Source organism: Pteropus alecto, unplaced genomic scaffold (genome assembly GCF_000325575.1).
Source record: "Pteropus alecto unplaced genomic scaffold, ASM32557v1 scaffold52, whole genome shotgun sequence".
In the NCBI taxonomy this organism is placed as follows: domain Eukaryota; kingdom Metazoa; phylum Chordata; class Mammalia; order Chiroptera; family Pteropodidae; genus Pteropus; species Pteropus alecto.
The window spans coordinates 5,151,479-5,163,670 of NW_006433941.1; the positions used below are offsets into that span (position 1 = coordinate 5,151,479).

The 12,192-nt window shown below is 57.0% G+C and overlaps 2 protein-coding genes across 10 annotated transcripts in view; one reads left to right on the plus strand and one right to left on the minus strand.

Moving 5' to 3' along the window:
• The window catches only part of SREBF1 (sterol regulatory element binding transcription factor 1), a 21,027-nt gene extending 11,050 nt beyond the window's left edge, over positions 1-9,977 (plus strand). Inside the window, exons 4-22 of one of the 5 annotated variants that reach the window (XM_006908451.3) lie at positions 82-138; positions 1,643-2,077; positions 2,477-2,649; positions 2,735-2,872; positions 2,952-3,173; positions 3,835-3,949; positions 4,153-4,373; positions 4,610-4,811; positions 4,947-5,125; positions 5,430-5,691; positions 5,774-5,940; positions 6,150-6,318; positions 6,805-6,913; positions 7,214-7,323; positions 7,448-7,580; positions 7,747-7,912; positions 8,314-8,514; positions 8,625-8,736; positions 9,170-9,977. In XM_006908451.3, the coding sequence (XP_006908513.1) occupies positions 82-138; positions 1,643-2,077; positions 2,477-2,649; positions 2,735-2,872; positions 2,952-3,173; positions 3,835-3,949; positions 4,153-4,373; positions 4,610-4,811; positions 4,947-5,125; positions 5,430-5,691; positions 5,774-5,940; positions 6,150-6,318; positions 6,805-6,913; positions 7,214-7,323; positions 7,448-7,580; positions 7,747-7,912; positions 8,314-8,514; positions 8,625-8,736; positions 9,170-9,405 (3,407 nt within the window). In that variant the 3' untranslated portion in view covers positions 9,406-9,977. Of the gene's footprint in view, positions 1-8; positions 215-1,642; positions 2,078-2,476; positions 2,650-2,734; positions 2,873-2,951; positions 3,174-3,834; positions 3,950-4,152; positions 4,374-4,609; positions 4,812-4,946; positions 5,126-5,429; positions 5,692-5,773; positions 5,941-6,149; positions 6,319-6,804; positions 6,914-7,213; positions 7,324-7,447; positions 7,581-7,746; positions 7,913-8,313; positions 8,515-8,624; positions 8,737-9,169 lie in introns of those variants that run through there. The other 4 variants (XM_015586692.2, XM_015586693.2, XM_015586694.2 and 1 more) reach the window with 4 other exon arrangements.
• Positions 9,978-10,578: 601 nt separating this feature from the next.
• Positions 10,579-12,192, minus strand: part of RAI1 (retinoic acid induced 1) — a 119,087-nt gene continuing 117,473 nt past the window's right edge. For 4 of the 5 annotated variants that reach the window (XM_025044342.1, XM_025044344.1, XM_025044341.1 and 1 more), the window contains one exon: positions 10,579-12,123. In XM_025044342.1, coding sequence (XP_024900110.1) covers positions 12,106-12,123 — 18 coding nt within the window. In that variant the 3' untranslated portion in view covers positions 10,579-12,105. The remainder of the gene's footprint in view (positions 12,124-12,192) is intronic. The other variant, XM_025044340.1, reaches the window with a different exon arrangement.

A 12,192-nucleotide genomic window follows, 5' to 3' on the forward strand; every position in this document is an offset into this window, starting at 1 on the left:
GTGGTGCGCTCTGCGGGCTTTAAAGTGCCGCGGAACCCTGACAGGTGAGGTCGGCACCGAGACCCGCAGGCCAACCGCCAGGACGCCCCGAAGGGGTGGACGGCGCGGGCCGCGGAGCCATGGATTGCACGTTCGAAGGTATTTTGTGGAGGACTCCCCACCCCTTCTTTACATCTCCGGTGCGAGGTCACTTTTTCTCCGGTTCCGTAGGGAGGTGCGTGTGTGTGAGTTGTGGTGGTGGATCTCAGAATAGGAAAACGCCTTTTCCTGAGGGGCAGGTGTAACAGTTTCTAGCTTTCAGGACGGGTGGTGGACCACCCCCCAACCTCGTTAGTTAACCCCACTCCAACGTTTGGAGTGAAGTGGTGGCTTTCCCACATTCTCTGCTCCCCATCTGGGGCAGAGGGGGAAAAAAAAGCAGAGAGGAAGACCAGTTGTCACGGGTGGCTCCCCGTTTTGAGGGGCACTTTTGGGCTCTGGATTGTCCAAATTCTGGATCCCAGCCTTGGATTCAATCAGTTTTCTTTTGGGGCCTCAGTTTCCCCATCTATCAAAAAGGCTTAATGAGGACTGGGGTGAGGGATGAGAAATCATGCAAGCGAAAGTGCTTTATGACCTGCATAAACCTGGGAGGCCCACACAGTTGTTTCTATTTGAGGATCCAGGAGGCTGAGCCTGGAACCCCATCTTGCTTGGTTGGAGGCCATAGGGAGGTCTCCTCCTGCAGTAACTTTCCTGCTTGCACACCTATCAGTAGGAAGGAGTTGGCATTCTGTGCCAGTTGCCTGCCGGGCAAAGCCTTGCTGCAGCCCCAAAAAGTTTTTAGGTTTAATCTTTTTGGTTAAAAAGGTGGGGAAACTGAGACCCAGTGAGATGGGACTGTTGGCTCAGGACCCACCTCAAGTCAGTGTGGACAGGACCGGAAGCTCAGACTGGGGAATGTAGGGGCACTTGGAATTCATGGGTTCTGCAGAGCACTTTGACCCAGTGGGTAGCTGCCCTCAGTGCGTTAGAGGGCCCCAGGCTGACCCAACCAGGCTACTAGTTGCCAGCTCGGGGAAAGGGGCTATGGCCTAACCTTGGCTGTGACAGGGAATATATCCCAGTCTATATGAAGAGGAAGGAGTCAGGACAGACAACATTTACTTTTATAGAGGGGAAACCAAAGCCCTGAATGGCCGGGTCCCGAGGCTGCTTGGCTGCAGAATCTGGGCTTGTGCCCCGAACATGCAGAGACACAGTAGTTGGCACACACGTGGCCAGCAGCTGGCTCAGCCCAAGCCTTGGTCTGTTCCACAGATAAATGGGTTGCTGATGGCAGCTCTGAAGTCAGCAGTCTTAGGCCTAAGCCCCAGTTCTGCTTCAGCTTAGATGTGGGGCAAGTTAATGGGTCTCATGGGGTCTTGGCCCTGCATGGCACTGACCTTGTCTAGTTGTTGCAAGGGCTATCTGATAACATATGAAGAACTAAGCATTGCTTCAGATGTCACAGGTGCCCTGTGTATCTAGGAGCACGGGCTCACATGGGTGATATTGCTTGCATGTGTACAGTAGTGTGGACAAGGGGTGTGCAAATGTGTGATGCCCTATATAGGGTCAACCCCTGCCCCACTGTCGCTCACACAGCCTCTTCTTTCTCCAGATATGCTTCAGCTCATCAACAACCAAGACAGCGACTTCCCAGGCCTGTTTGACCCACCCTATGCTGGGGGCGGAGTAGGGGGCACAGACTCCACCGGCTCCGGCACTGAAGCCAGCTCCCCAGGCAGCTTGTCCCCACCTCATGTCATGATGAGCTCCCCACTCGAAGGCTTCCTGGGGGGGCCCAAAGCAACACCCCCACCCTTGTCCCCTTCCCAGCCTGCACCTACACTGAAGATGTACCCTTCTGTGCCTGCCTTCTCCCCTGGGCCTGGTATCAAGGAAGAGCCAGTGCCACTGACCATCCTCCAGCCCTCTACCCCGCAGCCCCTGCTGGGGGCCCTCCTGCCCCAGAACTTTCCGGCCCCAACTCCACCACAGTTCAGCTCTACCCCTGTGTTGGGCTATCCCAGCCCACCTGGAGGCTTTTCCACAGGTAAGGGGATGTGTGGAGGGAGGGGCACAGCAGGAGCACAGGGAGATGGCTCTGCTGTGGTCTCAGTAGAGGAATTTGCAGGCTTTAGAAATCAGGTCTTCTCTCTGCTGCTTGAGATACCTCCATTACTAGCAGCACTTGCATTCTCTTTGTTGGGTTAAGCATTGCCACTCACTCTGCAGGAGTATCCATATCATTGCTGCCCTTCCAAAGATACATGCCTGGCTAGAAAGCTAGCACTTTTGCATCAGAGCCCCAGGCAGGGGCTGTCCAGATAGGAAACTAAGGCCATAAGAGGTAATGACTCATCCAAGGTCACACAGTGATGGGGACCTGAGGGGCAGGTTGAAAGTGGGTTAGAGAAGCTTGTGCCTGAAGCCTCAGCCTTTATCTCTGCAGGGACCCCTCCAGGAAGCACCCCACAGCCGCTGCCTGGCCTGCCAGGGGTCCCGCCCGTCTCCTTGCAAACCCAGGTCCAGAGTACCGCCCCCCAGCAGGTGTTCACAGCCACAGCCAGCCCCACAGTGGGCCCTGGAACAACCACTGTGACCTCACAGATTCAGCAGGTCCCGGTAAGGGGGTTTGGCCAGGCGTCGATGAGGTGACAGCGACTGAACCAGACACACAATTTATAGCTAAGACCTCCCCTACTCCCAGGTTCTGCTGCAGCCCCACTTTATCAAGGCCGACTCACTGCTCCTGACAACCATGAAAACAGACTTGGGAGCCCCTGTGAAGGCAGCAGGTGTCAGCTCCCTGGCCCCTGGCACGGCTGTGCAGACAGGGCCCTTGCAGGTGGGTGGCATGGGCAGGGGGGAAGTATGGAATCTGCACATATACATGCCCACCTGGTAACCTGTGCCTGGCTCTGCAGACTCTGGTGAGTGGCGGAACCATCCTGGCGACAGTGCCGCTGGTAGTGGACACTGACAAGCTGCCCATCAACCGGCTGGTGGCCAGTGGCAAGGCCCTGGGCTCTGCCCAGACGCGTGGTGAGAAGCGTACAGCCCACAACGCCATTGAGAAGCGCTACCGCTCCTCCATCAATGACAAGATTGTCGAGCTCAAGGACCTGGTGGTGGGCACTGAGGCAAAGGTGTGGATAAAGGCCTGTACAGGCACAGATTGGGATGACCCTGGAGAAGGAGGCAACTGGAAGGAAGAGAAGGATTGGGACTGGGCCTGGACAGACAAGACCTTGGACTTCAGCCTACTCAGGCCTGGCCACTTTCATTTATGTAGCTAAACTTTGTGAAGGACCCCCTTTGCACCAGGGGCTATTCTAGGCACGGCATACAGCAGTGAGCAGACAGACAAAAATCCTGCTGTTAAGGAAATGTTCTAGCTGGGTTGATAATAAACAAGATAAGTAAGGGTTAGAGTATACCAAATGATAAGTGCTCTGGAGGAAAATAAAGCAGGAAGAGAGTTGCAAATCTGAACCAGGTGGTTGGGGAGGCCTCACGAAAGTGATATGATATAAAGCAAAGACCTAAAGGAGGTAAGTGAGGCATATCGATGGAAATAGTAATAATAGCAGTTAGCCAGATACTGTTGTATGTATTTTACATATTAATCCTTACACCCATACTGAGAGGAAGGTTGTACTAAGGGAGGAACATTCCATGTAGAAGGAACAGCAAGGGCAAAGGTCCTGAGGCAGCTGTGTTGCAAAGCAGCCCCACCCCCCCTTGCTTAGGTGCCCACTTGCCAGGCCTGACTGGCCACCTGTGCTGTCTTCCTCCTACCCGCTGCAGCTGAATAAATCTGCTGTCTTGCGCAAGGCCATCGACTATATTCACTTTCTACAACAGAGCAACCAGAAACTCAAGCAGGAGAACTTGAGTCTGCGAACTGCTGCCCACAAAAACAGTGAGTCCTGGCCTTCCATCACCCTTGGTTCTGGCCCTGCCCCTGTCTCTGACTCGACAGGAGTCCTTAGCCTCTCCTTTGGCCCTAAACCGGCCCTCAGAAGCTAGGCCAACTCTAAGTTTCCTTCCCAGGGCCCTGAGTTGATTTTGGTAGGGTGGAGTCTCTAGCCTTCACCCCCAGCCCTGCTCCTTTCCCGCTTACAGAATCTCTGAAGGACCTGGTGTCAGCTTGTGGCAGTGGAGGAAATTCGGGTGTGCCCATGGAGGGCACAAATCCTGAGGTGGTGGATACGCTGAGCCCGCCACCCTCGGACGCAGGCTCGCCCTCCCAGAGCAGCCCCTTGTCCCTTGGCAGCAGGAGTAGTGGCAGTGGTGGCAGTGGCAGTGATTCAGAGCCTGACAGCCCAGTCTTCAAGGATAGCCAGGTTGGGCCCTGCAATGTGGTCCCTTTCTGTCTCCCAGTGATACCCTCTGAGCCCCAGGATTGGGTCAGGAAGAAGCCCCTAACATATCCCACCTCCAATTTTATAGACAAAACCTAAGGCCTAGAGCCGTGTGGGGTCCCACAGTGAGGCTGGGCAGAGTGCTGATCCCTCCTTTCCAGAGCCATGCTCTCTGGGCCACTCCCGCTCTGTCCTTACTGCCCTGCTGCCCCCACCAGGTAAAGCCAGAGCAGCTGCCATCCTCCCACAGCCGGGGCATGCTGGACCGCTCCCGCCTGGCCCTGTGTACACTCATCTTCTTCTGTCTCTCCTGCAATCCTTTTGCCTCCCTGCTGGGCAGCTGGGGTCTCCCCAGCCCCTCAGATACCACCAGCATCCACCAGAGTTCTGGGCGCAACATGCTGAGCACTGAGGACAGAGGTAGGACAAGACAGCATCGATATCTATGGGAGAGAGGTGGGAAGGGGGACTCTTGGGAGTGTAGACCCTAGGCCTATGGGCTCCGATGCTGCATTTCCTGGGAGATGTGTCCTCAGCCCTCCTGTCTGCCCCTAGATGGCCCTGGTTGGGCCCCATGGCTGCTGTTCCCACTGGTCTGGCTGACTAATGGGCTGCTCGTACTGATCTCCTTGGTGCTTCTCTTTGTCTATGGAGAGCCAGTCACTCGGCCCCACTCAGGCCCCGCCGTGCACTTCTGGAGGCATCGCAAGCAGGCTGACTTGGACTTGGCCCGGGTAAGGAGCTGGACCCTGAGGGTCAGGTGAACGGTGGGCAGGGAGGGACCTGGGTAGCACTTGGGAAGGTGCTGGGTGTCATCTACTCTCCCTGCCCTCTGGGTACACCATGAATATACCCTGCCTTCCCCACTCTTGTCTGCCCCTCAGACCCACACTGACTGTTGGGGGCCCAGCCTAGCACTACTAGGGGACATTGGAGTTATGGCAGAGAGCTCAAGGTGAAGGGATCTTCAGAGCTAGAGGGATATCATGCACTTAGGATGCTCTGACCCCACTTCACCCTGAAAACCCTCATCCTCAGGGGGACTTTGCCCAGGCTACCCAGCAGCTGTGGCTGGCCCTGCGAGCTCTGGGCCGGCCCTTGCCCACCTCCCACCTGGACCTGGCCTGTAGTCTCCTCTGGAACCTCATCCGCCACCTGCTGCAACGTCTCTGGGTGGGCCGTTGGCTGGCAGGCCATGCAGGGGGCCTGCAAAGGGACTGTGCTCTGCAGGCAGATGCCCGTACCAGTGCCCGAGATGCGGCCCTTGTCTACCACAAGCTGCATCAGCTTCACACCATGGGTATGATGGGCAAAGAGCTGGGCCCAAGGGGCTCCTACCACCTCTGCACGCCCTCTGGCCTCATGCCCTGTTCATTTTCCAGGAAAGTACACAGGGGGACACCTCACTGCTGCCAATTTGGCCCTGAGTGCACTGAACCTGGCAGAGTGTGCAGGGGACACCATGTCTGTGGCCACGTTGGCTGAGATCTATGTGGTTGCCGCACTGAGGGTCAAGACCAGTCTCCCGCGGGCCTTGCATTTTCTGACAGTGAGTGGTTGGTGGGTTGGCAGGGACAGGACTAGGGGCTTGTTTTTAGTCTTTACAGTTCTGACCATGGCTTCCTGGGGAAGGGGCTGCACAGAATGAGGCATTTGATCACAGGGTGGGCTCCAGGCCTAGCTGGGGTCTCAACCCACGGTCTGGGTTTGAGCCCCTGTTCGGGTCCTTTATGACAGCCCAGCTTCCCACTCCCACAGCGCTTCTTCCTGAGTAGTGCCCGCCAGGCCTGCCTGGCACAGAATGGCTCAGTGCCACTTGCTATGCAGTGGCTCTGTCACCCTGTGGGCCACCGTTTCTTCGTGGATGGGGACTGGGCCGTGTGCAGTCCCCCGAGGGAGAGCCTGTACAGCTCAGCCAGGAACCCAGGTGCTCTTTCATCCCCATGCCCATCCCCTTTCCCCAGTCCTTACCCTCATCCTCTGTCCCCCATTCCTCATCCCTGCCCTGTCCCTTGTCCCTACGTCTCTAGATGTCCCTGCCCACCTGTTTGTTGCTTGGCTATCTGTTGTTGCTTTGGGATCTGGATCTCTCTTATTGGGGGTCTTCTGAAGCAAATAGGATATGGGGGCAGGTGGTTGATTTGGGAGGTGATCCCAGGCAACACTACTGTGTAGTGAGGAAGATAGACAGGGAAGGGACAGAGCTGATAAGGGTATGTTATAGAGTAGATTACACTGTCCGAGAGAGGTTATCCTATCCAAAGGCAGCGGCAGGGGTATTTATCCACCAACTTTTATCTGTCCCAGAGCCAAGCCTATCTGTGTGCCCGGGAAATAACTCTTGGTGTGGAGAGGGGAATATGGAGAGTGGGGGCCCTTTCCTGCCACCCTACTTACTCACTCCTCCCCACAGTGGACCCTTTGGCCCAGGTGACTCAGCTATTCCGTGAACATCTCTTGGAACGAGCTCTGAATTGTGTGGCTCAGCCCAGCCTCAGCCCTGCATCAGCTGATGGGGACAGGTGAGTGTCCTCATGCCCCTAAGGCAAGAGCCCTCCACTGTGGGTCTAGGAATGGCTGTTCAGGGACTTGTGTAGGTACCCAGAGCCAGGTAACTGTCCACTTGCTGTGTGGCCCCAGATAGATCTCCCCTCCTCTCTGGGTCTCAGTTTACCTACCAGCCTGGCAGGATGAGACAGTAGCATTTTATAGAGCCCAGAAGTCAGGCCATGCTCTGGTGGAGAGGTGAGGAGGGCCAGTGCCCTCCCTGGACTCATAGGACCCCCGCCACCTATTCTAACAGCCAGTTTCTCTTGCCACAGGGAATTCTCAGATGCCCTCGGATACCTGCAGCTGCTGAACAGCTGTTCCGATACTGCTGGAGCTCCAGCCTGCAGCTTCTCCATCCACTCCAGCATGGCCACCACCACCAGTGAGCTCCCAGGCCCCCTGCCCTGTGATTCTCCACTTAGCCCCACCTCCATAGCAGCTCAGTCTCAGGTGTAGTGTGGTTGAGTTTCAGGGAGCACACCCCTCTGTATCCCCACTCCCTGTAGGCACAGACCCAGTGGCCAAGTGGTGGGCTTCGCTGACGGCTGTGGTGACCCACTGGCTGCGGCAGGATGAGGAAGCAGCTGAGCGACTGTACCCACTGGTGGAGCACCTGCCTGTCACCCTGCAGGAGTCTGAGTGAGTGCAGGCCAGATGCTCCCGGCCCCCAGCAGCACACTGCACTCCCACCTTTGTTCTGTGCAGTTGAGATCATCACTCTTTCTTCCTCATGAAGCTGGAACCAGGGTTCAGTGAGGACCTGTGGCTTGGTCTGACCATCACTCTTCTGCCCTGATCCCAACAGGAGACCCCTGCCCAGGGCAGCTCTGCATTCCTTCAAGGCTGCCAGGGCCCTGCTTGGCCGTGGGAAGGCAGAGTCTGGCCCAGCCAGCCTGGCCATCTGTGAGAAGGCCAGTGGGTACCTGCAGGACAGTCTGGCCACCACACCAGCTGGAAGCTCCATTGACAAGGTGAGGGTTGGGGCCAGGGGCCTGGCAGGTTCGCACGGTCATGGCCTTTCCACTCCCATGTCGGTCCCCTCCTTGAGCTGCAGAAGACTGGGGTTAACCCAACAGCACAAGACTGAGGGTTCAGCCAGCCTTGCTTTCTGGCTAAGGTATAGGTCCATGGGAGAGTGGTTGCCCGATATGGCCTCAGATGTCTTCTTGGAGGCTGCTTCCATGGCAAATGGTGGGCATGGGGGCCTAGAGAGGCGGACGGCCCCGCGGTGCATTGCTGTTGCATTGCATGTGTGTGAGGCGGGTGCAGTGCCTCGGCAGTGCAGCCCGGAGCCGGCCCCTGGCACCGTGGGCCTCCACCCTTCCCTTCCTAGAACTGGATCCCCCCCATGACCCCTGCCTACCACCTCCAGGCTATGCAGCTGCTCCTGTGTGACCTGCTTCTTGTGGTGCGTACCAGCCTGTGGCGGCGACAGCAGCCACCTGCACCAGCCCCGGCCTCACAGGGCCCAGGCAATGGAGCCCAGGCCTCTGCCCTTGAGCTGCATGGCTTTCAACGGGACCTGAGTGGCCTGAGGCGTCTGGCGCAGAGCTTCCGGCCTGCCATGCGGAGGGTGAGTGCCCATGGGCTCCTCACCTCACAGTGGGGACATGAGGCAGCTGGTGTGGGGAGAGAGTGGGGCCCTGGCCTGAGCCCCTGCTCTCCTGGCCCCCTCCTGCCCAGGTGTTCCTACATGAGGCCACAGCCCGGCTGATGGCAGGGGCCAGTCCCACACGGACACACCAACTCCTGGACCGCAGTCTGAGGAGGAGGGCAGGCCCCTGTGCCAAAGGAGGTGAGAGGGGCAGTAGCACTTGTAGGGGTGTATAGGGGCATTCCTTGGTCCAGCTTGATCTTCCCCCACCCAGGTAAGAACTTCTCAGATAGGTGTGATGGATGTTGAGGGCCACTGTGTAACAATAGATGGGAGAACTGGTGATAATCTACTTGAGAAATCCAATCAGGCGACTGTCATTTGTGGGCTACCTAGTTGTCATTTGTGGGCTACCTAGTTGTCATTTGTGGGATTCCCAACTGTGCACATGTCTCTGAGTCTGTGTTCTGTGCCTGGCCCTGGGAGGGGCCTCAGACGCCACGTTTGTGCCTAAGACTGAGGTGGGGATAGTGGAGGTGGGGCCACTGGGGGATCCTGCGGCCTGGCCTGGCCGGGTCCTGAGCTTCATTTCATCCAGTGTGGTCCAGCCTCCTGACCTGGCCCGTATGCACAGGCACCTGCGCCGGGGTGGAGCTGGAGCCGAGGCCCACAGGGAGGGAGCATGCCGAGGCCCTGCTGCTGGCATCCTGCTACCTGCCACCCTGCTTCCTGTCGGCTCCTGGGCAGCGCGTGGGAATGCTGACTGAGGCGGAGCGTATGCTCGAGAAGCTTGGTGATCGCAGGCTGTTGCACGACTGCCAGCAGATGCTCCTGCGCCTGGGCGGAGGGACTACGGTCACTTCCAGCTAGACCCCCACTGGCGGCCTCTGCGCCCTTTGGCTATGTCCCTGGTGGGAGCCTCAATGGCCAAAGGCAGCGCAAGAGATCTCAATGTCCACGGTTTACCCATGGACTGCATTGCCTCGGTGGGGGCGGGAGGAATGGGAGACCCTTGGGGGCTTTTGTCTCTGGACTTAGGAGGCCAGAGGGGGTGTAACCCCGCCACCCCTGCAGGCTCCCCAACCAGACTAGCAGCGGCCAGGTTGGTGCTGACCTCTGGTGGCCGGTGGGAGGATTGCAGAGGCCGGTCCCATCGGTGTCACCTCTGCTTTGCAACCAACCAGTGGCTTTTCCCTCTCCTGGCTAAAGGGAGAGAGGGGTACATGTTACTCAGCTGAGGGGGATAGAAATGGTTTTCCCGGCCAGCAAGGGTGCCTAGCTCCAAGATGCCTCCTTCCCTTCTGGGGAGGTCTGTACATAGTGTAGATCAGGGTGCACCTGACTTCTGGCCTCTGGGGCTCAAGTGTTACTTTGTCTTTTGCAAACTATTTTCATAGGGTGAGAAGTTTTGTACAAAGAATAAAAAATGGAATTATTTATAATCTGCGTTCTCTTTTTTTGAGGAGGAGGGTGTGTGCTTCAGCTGATGTCCTTGCCAACTACAGGGGGTCCTTTGGGCCTTCCCTGGCAGCACCTAGGCAAAGTCTTCCCACAGCCATCCTCCATAAGGGACTAGATTTCCCGCTTCTGATGTTATGGGAGGCCTGTGGGTTATGACCTCCGGCTGACCTGGATCCCACTCTGGGCCACAAGTTTGGGCCCTTAATCCTTAAATCCATTATAGTCTCAGCCATCCCCTCCCACCTCCCAGCTTCTACCTCCACCAGCTCCCTGGGCGACATGGTGCACAACTCAAGTGTCCTTAAGGATTTGTTGACAAGAGGAGCTACAACATGGTATCCCTGTATGGAGTGTCAGTCGCATCCATCTATCTCACACTTAAGAAAGCCTTCCACCCTTGTCAGGACCTGAGGCTGCATGGGGTGGGGGTCGATTTTGGATCAGGGGCTTGTTTCCTGTTCCCACAGAAACTGCCAGAATCCCTGACTCCCCATTTGTGCCCCCTGCCCTCCATTTCCATCCCCCACTTGAAGCCTAGCCCCTCTCCCAGCGGAATCTGGTCAGAATCCACGGGCTGCAGACTTCCAAAACAATCGCTGTATCTTTATTGACTTTTTTTCTCTGAATGCAATGACTGTTTTTTACTCTTAAGGAAAATAAACATCTTTTAGAAACAGCTCAATACACACAATCTTCAGTGTGAAGCAATATACTAATAAGAACACTAGTCTTAACATTTACAGTCTTCATATATATTATATATATGTATATGTATACATATATATACACTATATAACGAGGCCAGATATAATACACACGTTTACCATTTTACAGTCATATGTACAGGAAGTTGCTAGGGTTCCCCGGTCTGGGGGCTGCCTCAGGACTACTGAAGCGTGGACAGAGCTGAGGACAAAGACGGACAGGCAGACATACTGGCAGGGACTAGCCTGGGCCGGTGGTGGCTTTTAGGGTAAGGGGAGCATCGTGTGGTCCCCTTCCCAGCTAGGGCCCCGTGCTGAGGGGCGCAGGACGCATGGCAGCGACACACAGAAGCAAGCATGTTCCCAACATATATACATTCTATGTAACATATATAGAGGGGTACACAGGTTTGTACACGAATCTAGCGCTGTCTCTGCTCCCGTGCTGAATAGGTGCTGCGGTCCCTGGATGGGGGTGGTCGTGCAGAGAGGGAAGATCACGCGTCCGCTGGGGGTGCGCTCTGGTTGAGACTTCTTCCCTTTTGCGCTCCCAGACTGGGCTCCAGGGTAGGGGATTGGAAAAGGGATGAACATAAGCCAAAGGGGTGCCCCAGTCCCACCTACACCCAGGGAGTTTCCATCCCCTCACGTTGGGCCCCAGACTCCCTGGCTCTGCCCAAACCCCAAGGTTTTGGCAAATGCTGGGTGAGAAGGGCGCTTGGGTGCCTTCTGAATGGTTTGCTCCAAAGCCTCCGGCCTGCTCCCCCTATCCCCTACTTCCAGACCGCCTAGCCCTCTCTAGAAAGGCTTCAGCTTCACTCGCCTATAGCTCCCTCCCCTCCCTTCAATGAGCCTGGAGCCGCCTTCTGCAACTTCTAGGGCCATTTTGGACCCCCACCCTCAGGGCGCCCAGCTGCATACCACGACCGACTGGAGTGGCTGCAGCACCCAAGTATTATGTGTGCCACCTTGTCTTGGAACTTCCAGTGGAGAAACGTGTCCCCAGGCTAAAGGCGTCTCCCACTCCCGCCGGAAACTGGGTGCCCCAAGGAGTCTGGCTGCTCCGCGGGGTCCCCCTTTCCAAGCCTGGCCTGGGTGAGTGGTGGGGGGAGGGCAGGAACGCCCTGTGTCGTCCGATTCCAGGAGCAGGCGGCTCCTGAACGTGTTTTCTTCCCAACCCGGGACCACACGTTTCAGCCTTAGGCAGCCAGATCCAAGATCCGGGGTCCGGATCAAGGATCGGCTCTAGACCCGCGTTGGGAGCATCTCAAAGGCCCGGGGGCTGCACAGGCGGCCCCTCTCCTTCGGCGGCGGGCGGGCAAGCGGGCTCCGGCGGCTTCTCCAGCCGTTGGGGTGGGTTACAACGGCAGCCTCTGCAGGAGAAGAGTTCACGCCCGACCTCCCGTTATTGATGGTCGTGGACCTGTGCAAGGGGTTAATTCCCCTTAGACCCGCCCCGCCCCGCCCCCAAGAGGCCCCGCCCCTACCCCGG